Source organism: Gracilinanus agilis, chromosome 4 (genome assembly GCF_016433145.1).
Source record: "Gracilinanus agilis isolate LMUSP501 chromosome 4, AgileGrace, whole genome shotgun sequence".
Taxonomy (NCBI): domain Eukaryota; kingdom Metazoa; phylum Chordata; class Mammalia; order Didelphimorphia; family Didelphidae; genus Gracilinanus; species Gracilinanus agilis.
In genome coordinates this window covers 252125590-252153019 of record NC_058133.1, presented here as the reverse complement: position 1 = coordinate 252153019, position 27430 = coordinate 252125590, and the positions used below count along the sequence as shown (strand labels likewise).

The 27430-nt window shown below is 43.9% G+C and overlaps 2 protein-coding genes across 12 annotated transcripts; one reads left to right on the top strand and one right to left on the bottom strand.

Moving 5' to 3' along the window:
• Positions 1 to 29: 29 nt before the first annotated feature.
• SRRT (serrate, RNA effector molecule) lies at positions 30 to 21141 on the top strand. Of its 9 annotated transcripts, none has more exons than XM_044673418.1 (20): positions 30 to 112; positions 1428 to 1576; positions 9205 to 9333; positions 10179 to 10325; positions 10560 to 10772; positions 12559 to 12728; positions 16460 to 16638; positions 16793 to 16891; positions 16993 to 17044; positions 17238 to 17407; positions 17664 to 17725; positions 17837 to 17915; positions 18146 to 18334; positions 18914 to 19090; positions 19206 to 19359; positions 19534 to 19727; positions 20147 to 20303; positions 20512 to 20634; positions 20734 to 20866; positions 20955 to 21141. In XM_044673418.1, exons 2-20 carry the CDS (start codon positions 1455 to 1457, stop codon positions 21028 to 21030), a joined length of 2625 nt encoding a protein of 874 aa, XP_044529353.1. In that variant the 5' UTR covers positions 30 to 112; positions 1428 to 1454; the 3' UTR covers positions 21031 to 21141. The 9 variants fall into 9 exon arrangements, with proteins under 9 accessions (XP_044529353.1, XP_044529347.1, XP_044529344.1 ...); XM_044673412.1 differs by having other exon boundaries at positions 32 to 112; positions 10584 to 10772; positions 16993 to 17110; positions 17241 to 17407; XM_044673409.1 differs by having other exon boundaries at positions 32 to 112; positions 16993 to 17110; positions 17241 to 17407.
• Positions 21142 to 21226: 85 nt separating this feature from the next.
• ACHE (acetylcholinesterase (Cartwright blood group)) lies at positions 21227 to 26852 on the bottom strand. 3 transcript variants are annotated; one of them, XM_044673419.1, is made up of 4 exons: positions 25610 to 26849; positions 24429 to 24913; positions 23640 to 23809; positions 21227 to 22713 (listed from the first exon to the last, which is right to left on the bottom strand). In XM_044673419.1, the coding sequence occupies exons 1-4, from the start codon at positions 26663 to 26665 to the stop codon at positions 22592 to 22594; spliced, it is 1833 nt and encodes a 610-aa protein (XP_044529354.1). In that variant the 5' UTR covers positions 26666 to 26849; the 3' UTR covers positions 21227 to 22591. The 3 variants fall into 3 exon arrangements, with proteins under 3 accessions (XP_044529354.1, XP_044529356.1, XP_044529355.1); XM_044673421.1 differs by having other exon boundaries at positions 24429 to 24649; positions 25610 to 26848; XM_044673420.1 differs by lacking the exon at positions 21227 to 22713 and adding an exon at positions 22721 to 23341 and having other exon boundaries at positions 25610 to 26852.
• Positions 26853 to 27430: the final 578 nt, after the last annotated feature.

Below are 27430 nucleotides of genomic sequence, written 5' to 3'. Positions count from 1 at the left end.
CACCCCAGCTCTCGGCAGCGGAAGGGATAATAGGCTCTGTGCGGCAGCAGCCACTGAGCCGACGACCTAGAGAGTAACGGCAGAGGCCAGTCGGGCCTGAGGTAGTCCTTAGGTGAGATGGGGCTGCTGAGTGTCTGGGGGTTTTTGAGGCGGTTCCTGGGTAGGGGGGAAGGGATTTGTGCCCTTCCCTTCTCCATCTACCTCCTCTCCCCCAGTAGTGCTCAATTTCCTACAATGCTGCAGGAAGTATTTTAGTATCCTTTACTGGTCCCAAGAATAGGAGATGATGGTTCAGTACCTAATTTCACCCATCTCCCTCTTTTTCTCTCCCCGTTTCCTTCTGGAGCGCTTTCTTTAACTTTAAAAGCTGTTTTAGAATTTCTTTTATTGGTGGTGGCTCAGAGTTGGGGGAGTATGACCTGAAGAAGGTCCACGAACTGAGAGTACCGCTTGGGGCTGAGTGTGTGTCTTTGTATCTTTTTGAAGGCCAAAGAGTTTAAAAACTTGGAAAGTGTGGAGGAATAACTGAAAGACCTCTGATTGGGGCTCATCTTAGAGAGACATGTCTGAGGACTAAAGGGTATCAAGAGTTAGTTTGGATTATTGGGGAGAGGGGAGTGGTAATTAGGAGGCCTCAGTAATGGACATCATTTTAAAGTGGACAGAGCACTGGATTGGAAGTTAAAAAGACCTGAATTTTAGTTTTGCCTCTGCCACGATAGGGTATGAATTGGCTTTAGACTAATTTGTAAACTACTATGGGGCTGATAATCTCTAAGGTTCATTTATCTTGTGGTTTCTTTCAGCTATAAATCTGGTTTTTTAAAAATAAGGTGATTTTATTAGAATTGGGGTGTAGGGGAAGGGTAGGACTATCCAAGGGGATGTACATTGAAAACAGGAAAACAGGAATAGGGCTTTGGCAGGTTCTTTTAGCCAAATATCATTGGAAAGTGTGTGTGTGGGGGTGGGAGAAATGGGTGGAGAGAAGGAAGGAAAGAGGAGAAAGATGACCAAAAGAGGCTGGGAAACTTAAGAGCTTCATAGGGGACCAGTAATACCCTAAGGGTACGTGTGTGGGGTGGTTGGGTTTCTGAGACTGACATGGATGGATGGAGTACAGGGGATAATAAATCCTCCCCTCTATACTCCTTTCTCCATAGTGGAAAAATGAGTGTGACTCTTCAGTGGATAGAGCACTTGGCCTGCACTCAGGAATAGTGTTCACATTTGGCCTTACATATTTACTAGCTCCATAACCCTATAATAACAGTACCTACCTCTTAAGGGTTGTTGTGACGATATAAACATTTTTGATCAATCAAATTAAAAAAAAACAAACAAAAAACATTTGTAAAATATGTTGTTAGTACATAGCCTGGCACTTGGTAGTTGCTATATAAATTTCTTCTTTTGTTTACCCTCAGGTGTCTGGTCTATTCCCAGCTTTTACTATGGGTGACAGCGATGATGAGTATGACCGAAGGCGAAGGGACAAGTTCAGAAGAGAACGAAGTGATTATGATCGTTCAAGGGAGAGAGATGAGAGACGGAGAGGAGATGACTGGAATGACCGGTAAGATAGTCAGCATTTTCTTCATTATGAATTTAATCATCAAAATTTCAATACAAAGAACAAAAAAGAAGATTGCATATCAACCTAATTTTTTCTCAAAATATCTTTAACAAATTAGTGTTTTCTGAGGGACTATCTGAAGTTGGGGGGATTGTTGATGTATTTTTTCCTGGTTTATTGATTTTTTTTTTTTACGGGGACATCCCTATCATTTTGCATTAGTTTCCCCAACCCTCTCTTGTAACAAATAAGCTTAGTCAAACAAATTTAATCAATATATTGGAAAATGTATATCTTAAATTTAAACTTCTAGTTCATGACTAGTCCTCAAAAGTCATGATTTGTCACTGTATTGATTAGAATTCTAAAAGCTTTTCATTGTTGTTTTCCTTTATCTTTGGTTCTATTTACTTTTTCTTCATCTGTTCACTTTCTAGCTATTATGAAGAGAGCTACAAATATTTTGCCTGTTTGTATCTTTTCCCCCTTTTTTTGATCTGTTTTTGGAGTATAGACTTGGTAGTATTATCTATGACATAGCATGGTATAGCAACTTTTGGAGTATAATTCCAAATTGCTTTCAAGAATGCCTGGACAAATTCATAACTCCACCAATAATGCTTTAATTTGTTATTTTCCTACAGCCTCTCAATTAGTTGTCACTTTTCTCGTTATTGTCATTCTGATGGCTCTGAGTAGCTTCAAATTACATTTCTATTTATTAGTGATTTTTTAATATGATTGTTGATAGGCTTGGATTTCTTCCTTTGAAAACTCTTTTAAAATCTTGACCATTTATGTATTTGGTGAATGGCTCCTTAATCTTATAAATTTGGGTCATTTCCTTATAAATATCCTGAATTTGAGACCTTTATTAGAGAAATTTCAAAGATTTTTTTCCTAGTTTCCCTTCTAAACTACATTAGATTTGTTAGTGCAAAAACTTCTCAATTTTAAGTTATCAAAATTGTCCTCCTTCTGTGATCCTTTGCTTGGTATGAACTCTCCCCTTAGCTATGATCTAAAAGGTAATTTTCTTGTTTTCCAATGTACTTATTTACTTACCTTTTATATCTCAGTCATGGTATATGGTATCAGATGTTAGTTTATATCTAATTTCTGCCTAATTCAGGTTTTCTTAACTGGTTTTGATAAATAGTGAATACTCCCTGTAGCAAAGGGAAGGGGGCTGTACTTTGGTTTTAGTGAACATTATAGTGCTGTTGGTTTGCATCTCTTAAGTTTTGTATACCTAATCTGTTGCAATTATTGACCACTATTTTTTAACCAATAGTAAGTCATTTTAGTAATTACTGCTTTGTAGTATAGCTTGAGATACTGATAAGACCCTACCTCCCTTCCTCCTCAGTTTTTTTTTTTTTTCATTTTTACTCTTGAAATTCTTTAACTTTTGTTCTTCCATAGGAATTTTGTTATTTTTTCAAACTATAAAATATTTTTTGGGGAGCTTCAGCACTGAATAAGTAAATTAATTTAGGTAATACTGACATTTTTCTTATGTTGGTTTGATCTACTTATGAACAGTTAATATTCTGTGATTATTTAGGTCTGTGTTTCTTCAAAAAGTGTTTCATAGTTGTATTTATATAGTTCCTGGGAGTGTCTTGTTAGAGAGATTCCTAAATATTTCATAATCTCTTTATTTTGAATACATTTTCTCTTTTTAGCTCTTCCTGCTGAGTTTTATTTGTATAGAGATGCTGAAGATTTATGTGTATTTCTTTTATATCCTGAAACTTCTGGCTTTTTAAATTATGTCAGTTAACTTTATGGTTGACCATTTAGGTTATTCTAAATAAATCATATCATCTGCAGAAAATATTAATTTTGTTGCCTTTTCTGTTCATGCTTATTCCTTTGATTTCTCTATTGTCTTATTACTAGAGCTAGCATTTTTCTAGGTCTGACTACTAAATAATAGTGATAGTGGACATCCTTTCATAACTCCTGATTTTATATAAAGGTCTCTAAATGTTCTCTTTATATATTATGTTTGCTATTGGTTTTAGACATTCTTTACTGTATTAAAGAAAGGTCTATTTCTGTTCTTTCTAATTTTTTTTAACTGAATTGAATATTGGATTTTGTCTTATTTATCTTTTGATGCTTCTCTTTAATTTTGTATTTGAACATCATATTTTCTGTTTAGGTCTGGTCTTTAGGAATGCTTTGAAATCTTCTTTTTCATTAAAGGACCCCCCCAGATATAGTCAGTTTCGAAGGGTAGGTGATTCTTGGTTATGCCTTCCAGAATATCATATTCCAAGCCTTCTGATCCTTCAGTGTAGAAGTTGCCAGATCCTGCGTAATCCTTATACTCAAGCTCCATGATATTTGATTTGTTTCTTTTTGCCTGCTTGCAGTATTTTCTCCTTGGCCTGGGAACTCTTGAACTGGGCTGGTGACATTCCTGGGAGGTGTCATTTGAAGATTTATTGCAGGAGATGATTTGTGGAGGCTTTCAATTTCTGTTTTACCCTCTTGTTCAAGAATATCAGGGCAGTTTTCTTTGATAATGTTTTGGTAATATTATATCTAGGCTTTAAAAAAAATTTTTTTTTATCATGACTTTCAGGGATTGTCTCCTGGATCTGTTTTCCAAGTCAATTGCTTTTTCAATGAGATATTTCATATTTTATTTTTTCATTCTCTAGATTTTTTGTTGTTTCTTGATGTTTCATGAAGTCATTAGCTTCTGTTTGCCCAATTCTAATTTTTAAAGAATAATTTTCCATTATCTTTTGGTCCTCCTTTTCCATTTGGTCAATTCTACTTTTCATGGAACTCTTCATTGGATTTTTGTGCCTCTTTTTCCACTTGTCCAATTTTGCTTTTTAAGCTGTGATTTCCTTTTTTTGCGCTACTTTCATTTTCCCCCCATTTTCTCTCTTATTTGATTTTTGAATTCCTTTTTGAGCTCTTTCAGCTCCTGAGACCAATTCCCAATTTTCTTTGAAGATTTGCGTGTTGCTACTTTGACCTCATTGTTCCTAACTGAATCTATGCCTTGTTATTCTTTGTCTCCATAGACATTTTCTATGGTTAGGTGTTTCTTTTGCTGTTTGCTCATTTTCCCAGCCTTTTTTTTTTTTTTTTTTTTTTCCTTTTAGCCTGGGAGTTCTGAAAACTGCTGATTTTATCTCCTCTTCTGATGGCTTGCAGGACCGAGAACACTGAGCTATTTTGCCCTGGGACTAGGGGCATCACTGCAGGCTTAAAAGGGTCAACCACTATGGACTTTAGGGCCTCACAGTGGGCTAGTGCCAGGGCTTGGGACTTGAAGGGAGTAGTTCTGTGCTGTTGGCTTAGGCAGGGTTCTGGGATCTCAAAAGTTGGCTTGTGCTCAGGTTTGGAATCTGGCACAACACATGAGGGGGATGAGTGGCCTGTATTCCTCTGTACACAGTTTTTTTCCCCCCAATTCCCCCTTATCATGTGAAAATAGACTCTCTGCCTACCTTTAAAGTTGTTTTCCACAGGGGAGCCGCCTCATTCCATCTCCTTGTTGGTTCTGTGAATCCAGGCATTTTGAGGTGCTATTTCAAGTTTGGTTTAAGAGGATTCTTGGAGCTATTCCAGATTTTGCTGCTCCTCGCTGCCATCTTGAATTTTTTAAAAAACATTTTCAGTATTTTATATGGTCTATATTATTTTGTCAGAGAATTTTGTTTAAACAAATTTCCCAGTTTATTCCTTTTCCTGTCTCTAGGCCTGACTCTCACTCCACTGAGCTACCCAGCTGCCCCCGACTTCTGTGATTCTTAATGATTTATTTACATGTATTATTTCCATATTAGAATATAAATAGTTTATCTTTGGTTTAATCTCAGGATTTCTTGCTTAATTTACTTTTTATGTTTCTATTGAAAATACAGTGATTCCTCACCTGTTGCGGGAGTTATGTTCCAGAGATCACTAGTGATAGGTGAAAATCCCTGAAGTGGCGATGTTATATTTATTTTATTATTTATATGCTTTTGAGGCTTTATAAACCCTTCCCATTCTCCTATAAACCTTTCCCATACTCTTTAAACACTTCATATGCTCTTAAATACTTTCTGCACTCTTAAATCTACGTAATTTGACACTTGGGTTCACTGCCAGAAGCCTTAGAAGGCGCAGAATGTTTGGGTGGCATTGAACATTGAAATAAGTTCAAACTTATGAAAACTTCACAAAAACGCAACACTACAGAACAACACTATTTGCAGCTATTAGATGATAATGTGAAGTGATCAAGGAGAGATGCTGAATAGTATGGGTACAGTGCAGGAGAGCCAAACAGACCTATATTACAGTCATTGAATCATCAGTGCCCAGGAAACAGAACAGAGTGTTGTGGTTGATTGCCTTTGATTCCATCAGCTAATAGTGTGCCTTCTGCAAGCAGTAGTGGCATACTGCATTTCCATTATGTACAGTACAGTATTCATCTGCAAAATCCTGCAATATAGTGAAAACTCCATGATATAGAATTAGATATTTAAAAAAAAAATCTGTAATACAGTGAAGCTGTGATAAGTGAACTTTGTTATAGCAAGGGACTGTACTGCAATAAGATGTTTTACAATAAATATTTCAGAAAGATGTTTTATCCTGTAATTGTACTTCAGAGTTTCTACTCAGTATTGGTTTTTTCATCAGGAATGCTTAGAAGTTCTATTTTATTAAAGATTTTTTTTTTTAAGTTTACTAATTTTTGCTCAGTAAGAACTTTTGGTTGTAGGCTTATTATTTTGCCTTCTAGAATATCTTATTCCATGCATTTTGCTTCTTTATTTAGTGACTGCTAAATCTTGTGTAACCTAGGCCAATGATGGCAAACCTATGACACATCAGCACTGACATGCGTAGCCATTTTTGATGACATGAAGGCCGAATGCAGTCACACACAGAGAAGTATGGGGCCACATGCTGAGGATGAAACATTTGCTGTAGTGTAGTGTAGACACTATGCACTATGACAATTCTGCCTATATTAATTTACCTATTTTGGTTTATTAAATAGTTATATATTATGAATATACTTTTGTTATTTAAACTATAAATATCATGAAATTATGTTTTTTTTTTTCTCAAAGTGACACACCACCCAAATTATGCTTGTTTTTTGGGCAAGTTTTGACACACCAAGCTCAAAAGGTTGCCCATCACTGACCTAGGCCATAGTTCTTCGGTACTTGAATTCTTTCTTTCTGGTTACTTGCAGGATTTTTTCTTTGATTTGGAACTTCAGGAATTTGGCTATAATAATTCTGGGAGTGTTCATTTTGGGGATTCGTGAGTTGACCAATTGATTCTTTCTATTTCCATTTTGTCCTCTGTTTCTAAAAATTACAGGGACAGTTTTCTTTTATATCTAGACTTTTTTGGGGGATTATAGAGCATTTTCTAATATTTTCAGTCTTTTTAACTTGGTTTTAATATTTCTTTTTGTTTTAATGGAGCCATCATCTTCTATTTAGTTCCTTCTCATTTCAGGGAGTTTGTATCTCAGGTAAAGTTTTGTACCTCTTGTGCCAGTTTACTAATTTTATCTCCCAATTCTTTCATAATTCATTTCTTTTCTAATTTTTTTCCTGTAGTACTCATTTATTTAAAAACATCATTAAAAATGTTGGTTCATTTCTTCCAGGAATTCTATTTTAATTTGCTATGTTTTTCTTTAAGATTTTGGCTTCAAGATTTTTAAAAAATCATTTTCATTCCAAATTTGTTTCTTTAATGTTGCTGTCACCGTAGTCCTTCTTTATGGTGGGATTCTTTTTCTTTTTTTGGTTGTTCATTCTTCTAGCCTTCTGATTTCAAACTTTTATGTTAGAGCTGAGCTCTGTGTACTTATGGAGGGAATATCTGGGTTGAATTTATATCCTTTGAGTGTTGTGGCTGCTTTTTAAAGATAGTTTTAAGTTTCTATAAGATAGTTTTAAGTGTTTTGTTATTCCAGGATCTCGGGGACAGTTCAGTCTGGAAGATTTCAGTGCCCCCAAAGTTGTCTAATCCTGGACAGAAAAATATTACTGTCCTACTGGTTGAGCCTGGCAAAATTCCTGACCTGAATTTGCATTTTTATAGCATAGTGATGGGCAAACTATGGCCCCCTGAAATGTTCTATTCTGCGCTTCCTAATTGCCTAGCTTTGCCCAGGGGTCAGTGTTTGTGGGAACCAGTTTTCACTTCTTATCAAAAAGGTTCACAGATTCCTGGCTGATTGAGTTTCTGAGGGTATGAATTCTCTTAAGTCATTTGTGAGCCCCTCCCACCTAGTTCTAGCTTTTGTTGATTCAATCAAAAGGTTGACAAAGAAGAGTTCATCTTGTCTTCATCTAGTGAGGTACCAAGTAGGGGTACTTAAGTTATTGTTAACCAAAGTGTTAAGCTCCAACTAGGCAAAGAGAATAAAGAATTCCCTTTTACAACCTCCAGTCTCCCCTAGCTTCAGTCTGTTCTCAGTATCCCTGCCAAGGTGATTTTCCTTAACAGTTCTGACCTTATCACTACCCTACTTGTGGGTAGTAGGTCCCTAGTGCCTCTAGGACAGTGATGGTGAAACTTTTAGAGACTGAGTGCCATGCTGTGACCTGCACTGCCCCAACCTCCCTGGGGTGGGAAGAAGCACTCCCATTGGGGTGCTGGGCAGGGGGGCCAGGGCAAGTGAGGAATGTCCTCAAGTGAGTATAGAGGGGGAAGAAAGCAGCTCAGCCTGAGCCCCTCTGGCTTTCTAATAACAAACTGCACCCCACAGAGAGGGCTCTGTGTGCCCTCTTCTGGCATTTGTGCTATAGGTTCACCACCACAGCTCAAGTCCTTCACATCCTGATCCCACCCTACCTTTCTAGCTCTCTTTGTTGTACCAAGTGTTATAACCAAACTGCCCTACTTTTTGTTCCTTGAAGGCCACTAATTTCTATGCTTTTGCTTTGATTGTTTCCCAAAATCTGGAATTCACAGGAAGCCTTCTTGATCACTCCCATCCTTCCCAGTTGCTAAATGCCCTCCTTCCCAGTGCTCCCTTATTCTGCCTAGAGATAAGGCTTGACCTGTGATTTCATTGATATAGAGAACTCCAGGCTGAGGAAGCTTCCTCTACCAGTACATTTTGGCATCTTCTCTGCAATTTAGAGTCTTAGAGAGTTGCTGCCTGCATTGAATGGACTGGTATTTGTTGGAGTTGGTATTTGAATCCATATCTTCCAGTCTCTTGAGTTCAGCTCTGTATTTTAGCTAGCATTTTTATAATATAGTAGATAGTATATAGTATTTACATAGTACCTTAAGGTTAGCAAAGTGCTTTATAGATATTATTTTATTCTCACAGCTAACATGGGAGGTAAGTGCTATTATTATCCTCATTTTACAAATTAGAAAACTGAGGCAAAAAAGTTAAGGACTTGCTGATTTAAACTCAAGCCTTCCTGACTCCAAATCCCTGTGTTGCCTACCTATATCTACTTAAATATTGTCTTTCTTGATAAAATATAAACTCGGTGAGGATAGTCTGCTTCTTTTTTTGTCTTTATGTTCCTTGTATCCAGCACAATTTCTGGCATATAGTAGGTGAATAATAAGTTGTTATTGATGGATTAACTTTCTTTTTATAACTCTAGAGAATGGGACCGTGGGCGAGATAGGAGAAGTAGGGGAGAGTATCGTGACTACGATAGAAATCGTCGTGAACGTTTTTCTCCACCTCGTCATGAACTCAGTCCTCCACAAAAGCGAATGAGGCGAGACTGGTAAGAATGCTAGTTTTGCAGTGCTTTACTTTTTCTTGCTTTTCTTTTTGTTTGATTTTTTTTTATAGGTATTTTTCTTCCTTCTCCTTCCTGGAGAAAATTATAGAGGATAAAAAACTCTTATAATAAATATATAGTCTCATTGGCCATATCCAACAATGTGTTACATTTTGCATGTGATTTATTGTTCCTCTGGAATCTTGGTTCTAAACTTGTCTTTACAATGTTATTGTATAAATTGTGCTTTTGATTCTGTTCATTTAACTTTTTTCTTAGGTTTCTGAAAACATTTCTTAAAGTACAATAGTATTACCTTAATTCGTTCAGCTATTTCTAGTTGGTAGAAACTCGTTAGTTTCTAGTTTTGTTTTTTTTTCCCCACTATAAAAATTGCTCTATAAATGTTTTTGTTGTACATAGGGAGTCTGTTATTCTTTGGAGTATAGTCCTTTTAGCAGGTTTTGCTGTGGCTCAAAGGGCATGCATAGCTTAAAGACCCACTTATTTATTCATTTATTTGTTTGCTTGTTTTTCGTGATTCCAAGATTGCTTTCAGTAATGCCTGGACCAATTCATAGCACTACCAACAATAATGCTCTCCCCTCCCCCCCCAATCCCATATTCTTTCCCTCCACTGGGAAATTTCTTCTCCCAAATCTATTAATCCCTAGCCATTCCATTTGGAAACTTTCTCTTCTGTTGTCTCCATCCCTTTCTCATCAAAGTCATCTTTGTCTTTAGTGTTTCCCCCTTAGACCTTCTAACATTGAATAATTCTAGCTTTCCCAGTCTTTGTTCTCTTCTACAGAGTTCTCTTTTCTGACTTTCGTGTTCTTTACTCTCAGGGATGAGCACAGCTCTGACCCATACCACAGTGGCTATGAGATGCCTTATGCTGGGGGAGGTGGAGGCCCAACTTATGGCCCTCCTCAGCCCTGGGGCCATCCAGATGTCCATATTATGCAACATCATGTACTACCCATCCAGGCCAGGTAAAGACCATGGGGAAAATGAGAGAAGTGGGGGAGGAAGAAAAAGTTGAGGTTATTTTTAAAAAGAAGGGAAGTATCTGAAGTAGAAAAGGGCTGATAGGGGACTAGACTGATAGTTTGGGAAATGGAAATGGGCATTAGTTGTTACATGGACTAATGTCCATGTTGGGTGAGGAATGGGGCTGCTGGCTACCTTGGCCCCCCATCCCCCCACCCTCTTCCCCCCCAACCAAGACCCCCCGACCGGGCCCCCCCCAGGCTGGGCAGCATCGCAGAAATCGACTTGGGTGTTCCACCACCTGTTATGAAGACCTTTAAGGAGTTTCTACTGTCACTGGATGATTCTGTGGATGAGACAGAAGCTGTTAAGCGCTACAATGATTACAAGCTGGAATTCCGGAGGCAGCAGATGCAGGACTTCTTTCTGGCTCATAAAGATGAGGAGTGGTGAGTGCCCCCTGCTTACCCATACTCCTTTCCCTTGGCATGTCACCCTTGGCCTAGGAGGTGGAGCCCGAAGCCCTGTGTGCCCTGGAGTTCCTGCGGGTTTGGGGAAGTGCCCAACATTGGCTGGTTGTGATCTCCTGGGTATAAAAACTCCCATATTCCTCTACTTCCACCCCTTCCCCATCCCCTCCCAATACCGTTGTTCTCAGTGAATGAGATACTTTCAGGGAGCTGGCTGGAGCCCTCCTGCACTTTCTTTCTCCTGTGGGTGGCAGAGAGGCTGTTCTCCCCTTTTGCTGGCACAAGGAGAACCAGGGGCTGTGCCATCACCAATCTTTGTACCCTTTGTGACTGGTGGTCTCCTAAAAGTGACATGTGAATCTAATCAAGAAAAGCAGAGATCTTGGGGTCATCCTTAAAGAAAAACAAAAAACAAAACCCTTTATTTTTTTTTTGTTTGTGGATGTTTTGATTTTAATCAACCATCTTTTCCCCCCTCCTCCTGCTCCTCCTCTTTGAAAAGAGCCAGAACCGGGAACTACACCCACCCATCGCCGGAGCTCGGAGCAAACCCATCTCACCCCCACCACACCCAGCCCATACACCAGCCCCCCTGGGCCGAGCCGTGCTCCCCCCCGGCCAGGCAGAGAGAAAGGGCACCACTGTGCACAATGCAGTGGCTTAGATGAATGTGAATGCTTAGGCAGTTAGTCAGTCAGGGCCCCTACCGCCAAGCTATGCGGGGCGGGGCGGCGGGCCGGGAGCCCGCCCCAGCCAGGAGCCAGCCGGCCCACCAACCAGCACGGGTCGGGCCCGGCTAGTTAAAACTTGAGCTCTGTTTGACCAAGCAGCCAAGGTAAAGTCCCTGGAGGCGACGCCTGCGGCTTTTCCTTCCCTCTCACACTGAACTTTTGGTTCTTTCCTTTTCATATATTTGTGTCTTCTTTTTTCCCTATCTCTGGTCCATGTTTTCTTACCTCTTTCTATATCCCCTTTATCTTTTCCTAACTATCTTTGACTCTACCTCACCTTTCATGGTCCCCTCCCTCTCCCCTGAATATTCCCCTCTTAATTTTCTTTTTTTCTGTTTCCAGGACTTTTACTTTTTCCTTCTTTTCACCTTTTCTTCCTTTCCCTTCCCCTTAAACCTCTTACTTTTCACTTTGCTTACTCTATTCCCCCTGGGCAGTGCCTTAATTATAAGGGACAGTCATTTCCTCCACTTCCTTTCTCTGATCCCATAATCATTTTGTCTGTCTTCCCAAGGGGAGAGAGAAGTGTCAGGTCCTTGGCCCTCTTCCTACTTGGTGTGTCTCAGGCCCTTTCCCCAAGCCTAGAGGGATTGTGGGTAATAGTCCTTTTAAGGCCTGAAGGGAGGAGAGGGGGATCATTTGGGGCATAATAATATTTCCTCTTGCTTTTATCTGTGGGGCTCTGGCAATCCTGCCCCTGTTTATCTTAGTGTTTCCCAGGAACCTAGGGAAATGAATCAAGGGATCCTGCCTTATGCCATTCTTCCCTAGTCTCTCCACTTTTCTGGAACCCAGAGTTCCTTGATCCTGGTTTTTCCCAGATCTTTTCACCTAGAGCCAGCCTCTTGGTCCCATTTGGGGGTGGCATGATAATTCTTTGTGTCCCCCTCCCCACAGTCTTCTGTTCTTACCATCTTTTATGAGTATATGAGGTGGGTGGGGGTATTCCATGGCTCTCTTGGACTCCCCCTCACATCTGTGGCCCTGGCTACTTGTGACTATTTTGTCTTTCCCCTTCCCATTTCCTTCCTCAGGTTTAGGTCCAAATACCACCCTGATGAGGTGGGGAAGCGTCGGCAGGAGGCCCGAGGAGCCCTTCAGAACAGACTTCAGGTGTTCCTGTCTCTAATGGATAGTGGCTGGTTTGATAACCTCCTCTTGGACATTGACAAGGCTGATGCCATCATCAAGATGCTGGATGCAGGTGTGGGTTTGCAGAGTATAGGACTTTGTCCCTGAAAGGAATGGGTATCTTTGGAGATCAAAAGGCCAGTGTAACAAGGTCTTAAGGTTAGGGAGTTGCAAACAGAAATCCTCTTGAGAAAATACAGACCATCTGTGATTATTATCTCTTTTCTATTCTCTATTTCATTGCCCCTCAGCATCATCTCCCATTCTCTCTACATTAGCCCAGTCTGCAATAGCTTTTCTCACCACCGTCAGCCCCTCTACTTGTGCTCCATGCCTTTCCTACCTTGAGTCTTTGGTTTTTCTCTTCTACTTTCCTGCAAGTGTGCCCAGATCTCCATTCTTTAAAAAACCTGCATTTGACCCTATCATCTAGGAAATAGCACTTTCCTTCTCTTGACAGTCACCTAGAAAAAGGTGCCAGTGCTCTTTGCCTTAACTTCATTTCCTCCTGATCACTTTTAGATTCCTGATCACCTTTTAGATTCTGGATTTCTAATTTTACCCTTAACTGGGAGAAAATGTTCTCCAAATTTCTCAGCTGTCTCAGTTGCTAAATGCAGTGGTTTTTCTCAGTTCCCTTCCATGCTCTCTCTTAGCATTTGACACTGTTGACCACTATCTCTTTCTGGACTTACTGGAATTCTTCTATTTTTCCTCTTGTCTGACCATTCTTTGGTCTCTTTTGCTGGATCATCATCCATGTACTATATCCATGTACCCTAATTTTAGGCGTCTTCAAGAATGCTGTACTAGGCCCTCTCCTGTTACTATGCATTTAATTCTCATTTTCTTACAGTGAAATCTTAGATTTATGAATCCCAGGCTAGTCTCTTCTATAATCCCAAATTTATTGCCAACCATTATCACTTTATTGGAATTCTTCAGCTGTTTAATTGGCATCTCGAATTTAACATATGTATGGATTGGACTAAGATTACTAAAATTCTCTCCAGCTCTCAAATTCTGTGATTCTACATTGAAAACAGAATTCATTGTTCCCCTTTCCCCTCCTGCCCCACTCATTATTCTTCCAAATCTTGGTATCTTTTCAGCCCTTCCTTTTCTGATAGTCCATATATCCATTTAGTTGGCAAATAGCATTGCTTCTACCAGTAGCAAATTTCACCATCCATCCCTTTTCTTTTTTTTTTTTTTTTTTTTTTTTTTATCCTGGGACTCCATTCTAGGAGCATAGGGCCACAACCAGTAGGCGATGGGTCGCTCAGGGTCACCCAGCTGGGAAGTGTCTGAGCCCGGACTTGAACCTAGGACCTTTCATCTCTAGGCCTGGCTCTCAATCCACTGAGCTAGCCCAGCTGCCCCTACTTTAGGTTGCAGTTTCTTTAGCAGATGTAGTTTTTACAGGGTGGGGTTGCTAGCCCCACACCCAACCCTCCTCCTTTTTCATCCGGGCTAGGGACCGTCCTTAGCCCAGGAGTGGTAAGGGTGGGCGATAGGGGTCAAGTGACTTGCCCAAGGTCACACAGCTGGAAGTGTCCGAGGCCGGACTTGAACCTAGGACCTCTAGTCTCTAGGCCTGGCTCTCAATCCACTGAGCCACCCAGCTGCCCCCTTTTTTTTTTTTTTTTTGAAAAAAATTATTTAATTGATTTAGAATATTTTTCCATGATTACATGACTCATGTTCTTTCCCTTCTACCTCCCTCCCCCATAGCCAACGAGTAATTCCACTGGGTTTTACATATGTAAAGATCAAGACCTATTTCCATATTATTAATATTTGCATTAGGGTGATCGCTTACAGTCTACATCCTCAATCATGTTCCCATCTACCTATGTGATCAAGCAGTTATTTTTCTTCTGTGTTTCTATTTCCACAGTTCTTTCTCTGGATATGAATATCGTTCTTTCTCATAAGTCCCTCAGAATTGCCCTGGATTATTGCATTGCTGCTAGTAAAGAAGTTCATTACGTTCAGTTGTGCCACAGTGTATCAGTCTCTGTGTATATGGTTCTGGTTCTGCTCCTTTCACTCTGCATCAATTCCTGGAGGCCATTTCAGTTCACATGGAATTTGTCCAGATCATTTTTCTATCACCAACAGATACCACAGTTTGTTCAGCCATTCCCCAATCAAAGAGCATCCCCTTATTTTTCAATTTTTTGCCACCACAAAGAGCATAGCTATAAATATTTTTGTACAGGTCTTTTTCCTTATCACCTTTTTGGGGTATAAACCCAGCAAGTGATATGGCTAGATCAAAAGGTAGACAGTCTTTTAAAGCCCTTTGAGCATAGTTCCAAATTGCTATCCAGAATGGTTGGATCAATTCACAACTCTACCAGCAATGCATTAATGTCCCAATTTTGCCACATCCCCTCCAACATTTATTACTTCCCTTTGCTCTCATTTTAGCCAATCTGCTACATCCATCCCTTTTCTGTTCCTATGAGAGCTCTAGTTCAGGCTTTCTTCAGTTCTCTTTTAGCTTCCTAATAGAACTCTCAGCTTTTAGGTTCTCCCCCTCTCCAGTCTTTCCACACATATGCCAAATATATTTCTAAAATACAGGCCTATGTCATTCCCCTTTTCAGAATCTCAAGTAGCTATCTAGGACAGCTCTCTAGGATAAAATAATCCTCAATTTGACACAAATAACCTGGTCCCCATGCATTCACTCCCTATTACTCTAGTTTGTGTACTTTTTTGTACCAGTTAAACCTACCTGCTACCTATTCCCCCAGTAGTACAAAGAATAAAATTATGGTTGGACTGAATATTTGAGAGTATGGTCATCAGGATTTAAGTACTTAATTCCAAATGAAAGACTCAAGTCAGTATGTCTTTTGTGGTAGTTTATTTACAAATAGAAAGAGTGAAAGTAAGGAAAATGAGAGAGATAATTACTCCAGCCTGGTCAGAACCAGGCAGGGCTTCAGAGGCCCCAGCAAAGGGGGGCACAGAGGTTAGTTAAACAAATCTAGCCACAAGGCCTCCTGCAAGATGAGGGGCCTCTCTGGAGGCTAGTGCTTCCAGAAAAGCCAAAGAAAGGGAGTCAAGTCAGCCTTCTCACTCACCCATGTGGCAGTCCAAAAGGAAGACTGCTTCCTTCTGAGGGCTTGAGAGCCCAAGCTCCTTCAAGGCCAAGTTCAAAGAGGGAAAACCTACTCATGGAAATTAGCACCATATTTAAAGACAGTTCTTTGCGTCACTTCCTGTGTCTTCCACTTTTATGGGGACCAGTGGCAGCTTTAACTTTGCTTTGGACTGTCACTCGCTAGCACACATGGGTCATAGACCTCCCCACCTTAATCCTTAAGTGGGGATGTATACATATTCCTGGTGGCTAAAATCTAAAGAATAAATAGGGGAGAGTTAATCCCATATTCATAGTAGATAATCAGTTCATCATTCCTTGCAGAAAAACTGTCACTCTCTCAGGACTGTATCCCCTTCTCACCTGTCTCTTAGAATTATTTGCTTCTTTCAAGGTTTAATGTATATACATCTCCAGGAAAAGCCTTATATGATTTTCCCTAGCTACTTGTACTTTTTCTCCATAAATTGTCATATATACAGATTACATTTTTCAAGTAGAATGTGAGCTCCTGGAGGGAAGTGACTTTTGTTTTTGTGTTCCCATCACATACTATGATGTAGTGTACAGACACAGAACAATAATATTTTGCACACAGTAGGTACTTTGGTTTGTTTATTGACTTGGGAAAATATTGGTGAAGGACCAGGAAATTGGGGTTGTAATCTCTTGCCTTTTGTCTGTAGCTGTGATTAAGATGGAAGGAGGCACAGAACATGATCTCCGGATTCTGGACCAGGAGGAGGAGGAAGAGCAGTCAGGGAAACCTGGAGAACCTGGCAAGAAAGAAGAAGGCCGGGGAGGCTTAGGGCTTGCTGATGGGGATCGAAAAACTGATAAAGATGATAAAGAGGACAGCAAACAGGTTGGGAGTGTTGTGATACTTTGGATGGGGCACTATTGTGAGAAAAGTGGGGCTGTACAGATAAAAATTCTGAACCTACCTTTAGGGAGAAAAGGACCTCCAATGTGAGTTGGTTGGGAGATGCAACACCTCCATATTTTTTCTCTGCTTATAGACTGAGAATGACAGTACATCTGATGATAAAGCCAAAAAACCTGATGGTGATGGAGAGAAAGATGAGAAGAAAGAAGAGCCTGAGAAAGAGGCTAAGAAGGTGGGGACCTGGAGTGTAGAGATCAAATCATAGGGCTAGGGTGGCAGGCTTGATTTTTCTGATCACCTTTTGACTTTTCCAAACCTGTCCATTCCTTACAGAGCAGTAAGAAGCGGAACCGGAAGCACAGTGGGGATGACAGCTTCGATGAAGGTAGCGTGTCTGAGTCTGAATCTGAGCCAGAGAGTGTCCGGGCTGAGGAGGAGAAGGACGAAGCTGGTGGGTGCAGCTTCCTATTGATGATCCATTGTGGGGGGGCGGAGCATAGGTGGATAGAATTGGGAGGGAAGGAGAGGTATGAGATCAGTTGTTCACTCCTCTCCCCCACCATCCCCAACTCACACAGAAGAAGCTGCCAAGGAGAAGGAAAAGCCCAAGGAAGAAGAGCGAGAGAAACCTAAAGAGAAGCCCAAGGAAACGTTAGGATTGGAATTCAAACCCCGACCCCTGCACAAGACTTGTTCTCTCTTCATGCGAAACATTGCACCCAATATCCCTCGGGCTGAGATTATTTCTGTGAGTGAGACATGAGACAGGAGGGAGTTTGTGAAGGAGAAGTGTACTTTGTGATGATAAACAGATCTCTCTAGGTTATCCTTTACCTTGTTTATAAGTGGATCGTGTCTGCATTGTGGAGTACCAATTTCCACTGCCTCCCTTTGGTTCTCCCCTAACTGGACAGGAGCTTATCTCAGTATCCTTGAGTTATTAGGTATTTGGAGAAAAGAGAAATGTGAATTCTAAATGTACCTGTTGCCTTTTCTCCTTCCAGCTATGTAAGAAATACCCAGGCTTCATGCGTGTGGCTTTGTCAGAACCCCAGCCTGAGAGGAGGTGAGCTGTGAAGAACAGGATCTTTGGGTACCATGAGGGAAATGGGCTGGTAGGGTTTGATTGATTCCCTTTATTTTTGGAGTTTTACATTTTATCACCACCTTTGCCTAGATTTTTCCGTCGGGGTTGGGTGACATTTGATCGAAGTGTTAACATCAAGGAAATCTGTTGGAACTTGCAGAATATCAGGGTGAGTGCTATAGAGAGAATAGATATCAGGGTTATATACAAAGGCCTGGGCAAGATCTGTTGAGAGGTGTGGTCATGTCTGTATTCAGTAAGCTTCACCACTTCTCTGAAGGACTTCAGAGTCCCTAGAAGTATAAATCCATGGGCCATATTCAGGATATATTGGATCTTTCTCCATTCTTTTGGGGGGAAATTGCTGTAGTAGTTTTCTAATTACTTGTTCTCCTGTAGCTTCGGGAATGTGAGCTGAGCCCTGGTGTGAATCGAGACCTAACTCGACGGGTTCGAAATGTCAATGGCATCACTCAACACAAACAGATTGTGCGAAATGACATCAAGCTGGCTGCCAAGCTGATTCACACACTGGATGATAGGACCCAACTCTGGGGAGCTGAGTCTGGGACTCCTCCCTTGCCCACGGTCAGTGATTGCAACTGGGTTAAACTACATTTCCTTTCTGATATTATGAAACTTTTGGTGATCATTGCCCTCCTTCCCTCCTCTCCCTTTCCACTATGAGGCTGGTGCTTGTTGTAGACTGAACAAAAGTTGAGACATTACCAATCTTTTTTTTTTTTTTTTTTTTTTTAACTTTTACCTTCTTAGAACCAATACTGTGTATTGATTCTAAGACAGAAGAGTGGTAAAGGGTAGGCAATGGCGGTTAAGTGACTTGCCCAGGGTCACATAGCTAGGAAGTGTCTGAGGTCAGATATGAATCCAGGACCTCCTGTCCCTGGGCCTGACTCTCAATCCTCTGAGCCACCCAGCTGCCCCTCTCCCCCCACATTACCGATCTTAAGTCAGTCCACTCTTTACCACTCAGTCAGTCCCACACACAACTTAATAGTAAGAATCTCACCTTACCTTTCAAATCCTGCTTTTCTGAATAGAGAGGTTCTGAGCTATACACCCAGATGTGGTAAGCCGCCCAATTCAACCAACCTGGGATGGTGCCCTTATTCCTTTTCATAATTTCCTCCTTGTCCCTCAATTCAGAGCCTGCCCTCTCAGAATCCAATCCTGAAGAATATCACTGATTATCTGATTGAGGAAGTGAGTGCTGAAGAGGAAGAGCTTCTGGGGAATAGTGGAGGTGGGGGGCCCCCTGAAGAGCCTCCCAAAGAGGGGAATCCAGCTGAGATTAATGTGGAACGAGATGAGAAGCTGCTTAAGGTGAGAAAGAGTTGCCTGTATGTGTATTAGGAAAATGGATGTTAATAGGGTTGTAGAAAGGTTAAGGGACAACATAGCATGAGTAAAAGGATCACTTGATTCCATATGTCTGCAGGTTCTTGACAAACTCCTTCTGTACTTAAGAATTGTGCATTCTTTGGATTATTACAACACCTGTGAATATCCCAACGAGGATGAAATGCCTAACAGATGTGGCATCATTCATGTTCGAGGGCCTGTACCCCCAAATCGAATCAGCCATGGAGAAGGCAAGACATCTCCTATCCTCCATCAGTTATTAAGGGGATCCTATCTTCCTCCTTTCTCTACTTCCCCATTTCATCTTCAGTAGTATTTTATCTCTCACTACCCTGACTTGTGGTTTTCTTTTATTTCTTATCCTCTAGTTTTATGTTTTCACCCTATTCTTCTCTTCACCACAGTGGTAGAATGGCAGAAAACTTTTGAGGAGAAGCTGACGCCATTGTTGAGTGTTCGGGAGTCTTTGTCAGAGGATGAAGCCCAGAAGATGGGGCGGAAAGACCCTGAGCAGGAGGTGGAAAAATTTGTCACTTCCAACACCCAGGAGTTGGGCAAAGACAAGTGGCTATGCCCCCTCAGTGGCAAGAAATTCAAGGTTAGGAATGATGGAGTCTCTCTCTCTTTTTTTTTTTTTTAAACCCATATCTTCCATCTTAGAATCAATACTGTGTATTGGTTCTAAGGCAGAAGAGGTAAGGGCTAGGCAATGGAGTTTAAGTGACTTGCCCAGGGTCACACAGCTAAGAAATGTCTGAGGCCACATTTGAACCTAGGACCTCCTGGTTCTAGGCCTGGCTCTCAATCCACTGAGCTACCCAACTGCCCCCAATGATGGAGTCTTAAGGTGAAGGGCAGCAGATGTAGATTTTTGAAAGGGGGAAGGGATTGTGGCATCACAGACCTGGAACAAAGAAGTAGAGGGAAATACAGATAGATGAATTTGTCTTTCTTAATGTTTTGAGGCAAATAAGGAGCCATGGTGAAGCCATGCTTTAATCTCCTTTTCTGTTCTAGGGCCCAGAGTTTGTACGTAAGCACATCTTCAACAAGCATGCTGAAAAAATTGAGGAGGTAAAGAAGGAGGTGGCTTTCTTTAACAATTTCCTTACTGATGCCAAGCGCCCTGCATTACCTGAAGTCAAGCCAGCTCAACCACCTGGTCCTGCTCAGAGTAAGAAGTGCTTCATGAAGATTCTATTTTATCCCACTCTGGGCATTCTAAGACTCCTGGTTCTCCCTAACCTGTTAGGATCTTAGAATATAGTCATTGGGGGCCCTGTATAAGCCCTCCCAAAAATCTTAAGATCCAGGTATCCTGTTTCTAGGACACTTATTCCCATAAATCCATCCTCCCCTTATCCCCCTCCCCCCTCACGCAGTAATTCATGTTCCGGTCCGTGCTGTACTCCCCCCAGGCCTGACAGGACTCCCCTACCCACACCAGACGCCCCAGGGCCTGATGCCTTATGGTCAGCCCAGGCCACCTATCCTTGGCTATGGAGGTGAGTGTAAAGGAAGGATGAGTGGGATCATTTGGGGGAGCTGGGAGGAAATTAGAGAAACAGTAGATGTCCTTACTTAAACAAGTATTTCACTCACAGCTGCTGCAGTCCGTCCCACAGTCCCTACAGGAGGACCCCCATATGGTGGCCCCCATGCTCCATATGGTGCTGGTCGAGGCAACTATGACTCATTCCGAGGCCAGGGTGGTTATCCTGGGAAACCCCGAAACCGGTAAGATCTGGGATTTCTGGACTTCATATATTCCTCTTTGCATTTCTATTCCAGCTATAATCTTGTTTCTGATTGCCTTCTTTCACAGGATGGTTCGTGGTGACCCAAGGGCAATTGTGGAATATCGTGACTTGGATGCCCCTGAAGATGTTGATTTCTTCTGAACACAATGTCCCTTCCCCTAACTGCTGTATCCATATTTCCCAACCCCTTTTAAATCCATAATAATTTTTTGTATGTTCAGCCCTACTGCCAATAAAGAACTTTCCACATGACTGGGGTAACTGCAGAGTGGAATCCCAAAGTAAGTAGCATGTTTGCCTGTGGCAGGTATGAACTATTTATAGAAGACTCAGGTGCTCAGAACCTTTTGTATTTATTGACCTCATCCTTTTGAAGTTGGGATGAATAATCACATCTAGCAGTAATATTCCTTTAATGACTAGTGTCTACTGTTTTCATGAGTACCAAGTGTCTGAAGGCTAAGTAGAGATGGAGTCCCAGTCATTTTATCTCACCCTCTTGGTCAGGCTTTCTCCTTGTTCTGGAGTCCTAAATTCTCAGTTTGTAGAAGGAATTGGAGTCAAAAGCTGTGCCTACTTCTTGCCAGCTAACCCAAACAACTACTTGTGACCCATTCATGGTTCCTGAGCTTCCTGGCAGCTATAAGCCAATATCAGCACATTTTGTTCTTTACCCCCATATACTGCCCTGACCCCCACATCCACAGTTCTCTGTTGGAGCTTCCTTGCCCTCTCCCCACTACACACTTCCTATGAAGTGGAAAGGTCTCTTTCTGATCTTTGAAAGCATTCTATAGGTCCTTTTCCACATCTCTATTACAGTCTACAGGGCCTTCTGGTCTGGTACTGAGCCTGTTTATCAGGCCAGGAACAACTAGTTACAGTGACTTGTATCACAGCCACAGGCCCAACCCTTGTTAATCTTGCAGATTACACATGTTCAAGAGGGCTTAGAGGCTAAGATGAGGCAGGTTGGGCCCAGGGCACATATCCAAAAGCATATCCTAGTTGTCATATGTAGAGCAAGAGATTTGACTTTGCACATTCGAGGGTTTGGGGGCTTTGGGCATAGATGAGTGGGGAGCTGGACTTAGTAAACTTCATGGTCTGCAGGGAGGGCCCCCCTTTTCCTTCTCTAACCAGGGCCAGATGGAAATTACCTTAGTTTTCCCGACTATCTCTCGCTGCCCCACTCTGCTTCTATGCAGCTGGCTCTGGGGGAGGACAAGGCCTCTAGAAACGTTCCACTTGCAGTTCAGCGATGGAGCTGACTGATAGCGGCTCTCATTTAAGCTTTCCCACGGTGCATTGGGCCGCCTCTTACATTAATCCTTTAAGGTTCTGCCCGGGACCCGCCCACAATGACGTGGGTGCCATTGCTGCGCTCACCTAATCTCCCGACCCCCGGAGGTTTTGCCTGCCCTGCCCCGCCCCCCACCAGTCTCACACGTGCTCTGTGACTAAGTTTATTGGCGGCCCGGAGGGGCGAAGGCACCGCAGGGGTAGGGTACTCGGCCCCGGACATGCAGGGGGCGGAGAGAGCCCTAGAGGGTGGGGCCAGCCCCGCGGCTTTATCCGTGTTATAGCCCAGCCCTGAAATAAATAGTATGTACAGCTGTAGGACTGGGGCGGGGCCGTGGAGAGAGGGGGGAGGCCGGCTTCCTGGAGTGGCGAGGGAGGATCCAAGGGTCTCGTTCCCCTTTCACAGGTCTGAGCAGCGCTCCTGTTTGCTGTAATGGTCGAACTGGTTCTTCCAGTGCACCATGTAGGAGCTCCAGCGGTGGAACTCCGCCTTCCACTGGCGTTCCGCCTCATCCAGACTATCTGCAGGGGCCGCCCGGGTTGGGTGGCAGAGGCGGAGGGTTCCCGAGGCACACGGGAGTAGGGGAAGACATTGGGAGCGGGGAGAAGAAACAGGGGAGCACGGATGAAAGCGGGAAAAATGCAACAGAAGCAATGAATAGCCAGGACGGAGATGAAGGGGGTAAGGGGCGGCAGAAGAGGAGGGAGGAGAAAAGAGAACAGTTGAGAAAGCTGTCCAGTTAAGGGCGGGTTGTGGTGTTGAAACGCCCAGGAGCCCCCACCTCCCCTGCGAATTCATGCTCATGAGGCGATGTATTATTCTATAGAAAAATATTTGCCTTTTCCATGTAAACAACAAATGCTCCCTGTCCCTAAGAGGGATACCCCCAAAACGTCCAATCTGGAGCTCTCCGCGGAGAGCTCACGCGGGGCGGGGTAGAGAGGCGCTGAATCTGGAGCGCCCTGACACTGGGGCCCCTCCCAGTGGCCGCTCCGGAGAGTCGCAGTCACCCGATCTTGGGGAGGGAGTGTCGGGAGGGTTATCTGAGCAACAAGAGGAGGAGCGGGAGGAGGAGATAGCGGCCAAGGTTGCGCCCTGGGGCAGCCCCACCTCCGGCCGGGCTGGGGCGAGCGCAATGGGCATCCCAGACTAGGGAAGGGAGGAGGAAGAAGAGAACGGGGTTATATACCGTGATGGGCTGAGATATGGGGCGACGAGATTGCTTTGCATCCTTCCCAACACACACACACACACACACACACACACACACACACACACACACACACACTCTCACTCACTCTCTCTCTCTCTCTCTCTCTCTCCCCCTCCCTCCCTCCTTCCCTCCCTTTCTCCCTCCCTCCCTCCCTCTCTCTCTGGACACGCCCCATGTGCTTTCTACCTTTCTACCCTTCCCTCCTCCCCGCCCCCTTCTTATCCCGGGGCGTACCGGTGGCGCTGAGCAACTTCGGCAAAAATCGATTCCAGAAGGCGCAGGCCTGCGCGCGCAGCCCTCGCCTCACTTCTAGTGGCCGCAGGTTGAGGCTTACATATTGCTGAGCCCCAGCAGTGTAGGGAGGCCAGCGCGGGGATTCACGCTCCCGGGGCTCATTGGGATCGCTGGGGGAAGAGGGAAGGCAGAGTCAGAGCCAGATTCCCCGGCAGCTGCGCCGCCTCCCTTTCCCTCTGTACTTGACCCTACTTCTTCCTTTGGTGTCCCCATTCCCTCTATGTAGTAGTCTGCCAAGAGCAGACATCAATTGCTTTATTGATTGACTGCAGGCCTTTTCTCCTCCCCATTCTCTCCTCCCCTCCTTTAAAGAGATGCATTGGAGAGCTTTTGATCTGCAATTAGGATCTGGGTTCAAATCCCAGCCCTGCTACTTGTTATTTTGCCGTGTGGGCAAAAGCAGTTCTTTCTGTGGACTTCAGTTCTTTCATCTGTAAAATGAGGTGGTTGAACCTTTCGTTTACAGATCCTTTAGCCTCCCCATTTCTCCTCTGCCCCCTCTCTAACTCTTTCTCCCATTGCCTCCATGTCATCTCTTTGCTTCTTTCCCACAGTTTCAAGTAATTCTTTCACCCTGGTTACTCCTCTCATCTTCCTGTCTCATCTATTCTCCTTCAGTTTCAATGTCCCCTTTATTGTTTGTAACCCTCTTCCTTAAGTTTCCTCGTCTTTCTCTCTCCTTGCCTGTATCTCATCTGAATCATCCATCACTCTCCCAACTCAACTGACCCTGTACGGGCAAAGTTGGCCCAGTATCTCATCAGGCGTCGGGCAAGAACTCGCTCAGGACCAGTGTAGTTGAGTGTTGGTTCAAGGGGAAGGCCAAATATAAATTCAATCTCATAGCCATGGGGAACACCCATCCAGAGGGGCCAGGACATCGTAGAAGCTCGATGGTCAAAGACATAAACATAAACACGGGCACCCTGTGAAGCAAGTCCTCCTGCTAGCTGGGCCACAGGACATACTACGTTGTGGTCACCCACAACATCACCCAAGGCCTCACGAAGCCGTGCAGGGTCATCAGGATGTAGCCAGTCTGTGTAGTGTAGTACGACAGCCTCTGCTGCCAGCTCGCTTGCTTGAGGGACCCCAACCTGCACACCTGCCAGGAACTGGGCTCGGTTGATCAGAGATTCATTATCCTTGCTGAAGCCAGGGGCCCCATAAACCAGGAAATAGGAGCCCTCATCCTGTACTACACCTACCAACACCTGGGGAAAACAGGACAAAGAAAAGTAAAGAGGCAGAAAAAAGTCAGGCACAGAGAGACAGACACAGAAAAAATGGAACCAAGAGAGGGGAGAGAAATGAAAAAAGAGACCAAGGCAAATAGGGAAAGAGAGTTTAAAGAGAACCTTTTTAAGATTTTGCTCTTTTTTAGTTCAATAAAAGCATAATAGATTCTGCTTTAGTCCCTTATCTTTACTCTGTGTTTGTCTTCTTGCTTTAAATGGGTTTCTTCTAGACCAGTGATGGGCAAACTACAGCCTGTGGGCCAGATTGGGAGGGGGGGGGGAAGGCCTGAAATGTCCTATCCTGGCCGAGCTGCAGGAAATTGTTCCTAATCTGATGAATACAATGAGTAGGATACAATACAATGAAACTTCGAAAGAGTTGCCTTAGAAACAGACTGACAGACAGCATTTCCTTTCCTTTGGCACCCTCTTTAAAAAGTTTGCCCATCACTGTTCTAGACAATATATTGTGGGATTCTGGTTTTTAACCTTCTCAGCTATCTGCTTTTGTTTTATGGGTGAGTTCATCCCATTCACATTCACAGTTATGATTTCCCTCCATGCTACTCTTAGATCTAGGTTTGCTTAAGGGTAGGCCAAGTGAAATGGGAAGTGAAAAAGGATTTGTGAATTTGGGGGATTAATGAATGAGGACTCAGAAATCACAATTACCTGTAGGCCATGAAAGTCCCCAGCATTGATGAGGGCCTCAGGTGTATCACTGAGGAAGTCTCCATCCACAACAGGAACGAATGAGAATCTGAAGACACTTTCTTGGGGCAGCACTTGCCATTCCTGGTCCACAAGGTCCTGGGCTGGACGGGTCCTCAGGCAAACCACCAACTCTGTGTCATTGCTGCCGGTGGGACACCCCACCAACCGGGCCAGCAGGGTGGCTCGACGACGAGCCTCACCTGCCCCCACAGTGGCCCAGGGTCCATTGGGAGTCCCACTTTGCAACACTGCCCTATGGAAGAGTCCACGGCTTGGAGGTGAAAGCAGGTGCATGCCTATAGAGGCAGCTCCAGCACTCTCCCCAAAGAGTGTCACTGACCTTGGGTCCCCTCCGAAGGCTGCCACGTTGTCCTTCACCCATTGCATTGCTAGGCGCTGGTCCAGCAGCCCCACGTTGCCTGGTGCTTCCCGGCTCCCTGGCAGTGCCAGGAAGCCAAAGGCACCAACCCGATAATTCATGGAAACGAGCACAGCGCCCTCAACTCTAGCCAGGAATCGTCCATCATACACATCAAGGGAGGTGGCCCCACTGTAGAAGCCACCCCCATAGATCCAGACCAGGACTGGTGCAGGAACCACTGGTCGGGGGGAGGGTGTCCACACATTGAGATATAGGCAGTCCTCACTTAGCTCTCGGTTAGGGTTCCACATTTCAGACCCTTGGAAACCTGGATACAGGTTGTCCACATATTGGTAGCAGACATGAGGAAAGGATGTGGCATCTAAGACCCCATTCCATGCCCGTTTGGGTTCTGGAGGCAAGAAACGCCTAGGTCCCACTGGGGGCTCAGCAAAAGGGATTCCCAGAAAGGCAGAAACAGGACCCCCTGGGGCACTGAGTTGGATCCCACGAAGCTTTCCCCCCTTTACTGTCACCAGCAGGTCAGGATCCTCAGTGGTTTCAGCCTCTAGCCCCCTGCCCAGGAGAAAGAGGAAGAGGAGAAGGGGTGGGGAAGGACTGTGGAGATTCAGTAAAGAGAGTCCAGTGGCCATCCTGGTGCCTACAAGGGTAAAGAAGGACAGGAGGTGAGATAGCCAAGGAGGGAAGGGGGGGGGGGCGGAGAAAGTCAGAAAGCAAAAGGGTGGTTAGGATTTTGTTAAAGCAGTTATCTTGAAGCGACAGAAGAGGAGGGGCAAACTGATAGAACCAGAACATTGGCCTCAGGCTCTGAAGGTCTAGTTACCTTCCTCTTTGGGTTGTGTAGCACCAGATGAAGCAGTGGAGGGGCAATATGCTACCCAAAGCCACAGCCCAGGGAGGGTGGGGCCAGAGAGAGTTTAGGGAAGTTGGGGGCCCGTAGCAGAGAGAAAAGACTCTCATGTAATTGCCCTGAGGACAGGAGTCCTGAGGTGGGGCCAGGAGCCTGAAACTTAGGGCTGCTTCAAACTCCTGCCCACTCCCTAGCCTTGCCCTGACCTGTTCTGGTCCCTGTCACAGAAGCCTAACTCAGTGCTGGTTCCTGTCAGCTGCTTTGCTCTTTCCTCTTCCCCAGAACCAGCTGCCCTCGGTGACCTGCTTCCCACTTCCCCGCCCTCCCCACTTTCCCTGTACTCTGCACTAGGACTGCAGTTCCAGTACCCAGCCGGCAAGGGTCAGACGCAGCCACGGACAAAAGTGCATCCTCCTACTTTCCCCCCACTCCCCATCTCCTCACCCTTTCCCCCTTCTCCCCTCCCCCGGCCCCAGAGCCAGAAAGGGTAGGGGACTCTCGGCTTTCAGCAAGGGCACAAGGGTTAGGAGTCTGAGGAGGACACCGG

What these genes read in the sequence shown, in the direction of transcription:
- SRRT (XM_044673408.1), top strand. Translation starts at nt 1,455, where the DNA reads ATGGGTGACAGCGATGATGAGTATGACCGAAGGCGAAGGGACAAGTTC. An exon ending in CATCAAGATGCTGGATGCAG is followed by an intron (nt 12,729 to 16,459) that starts GTGTGGGTTTGC and finishes TTTTGTCTGTAG; the next exon opens with CTGTGATTAAGATGGAAGGA. An exon ending in GGACTCCTCCCTTGCCCACG is followed by an intron (nt 18,335 to 18,913) that starts GTCAGTGATTGC and finishes CCCTCAATTCAG; the next exon opens with AGCCTGCCCTCTCAGAATCC.
- ACHE (XM_044673419.1), bottom strand. Translation starts at nt 26,665, where the DNA reads ATGGCCACTGGACTCTCTTTACTGAATCTCCACAGTCCTTCCCCACCC. An exon ending in GGGACTTTCATGGCCTACAG is followed by an intron (nt 24,914 to 25,609) that starts GTAATTGTGATT and finishes TGTTTTCCCCAG; the next exon opens with GTGTTGGTAGGTGTAGTACA. An exon ending in GAAGTTGCTCAGCGCCACCG is followed by an intron (nt 22,714 to 23,639) that starts GTACGCCCCGGG and finishes CGGCCCCTGCAG; the next exon opens with ATAGTCTGGATGAGGCGGAA.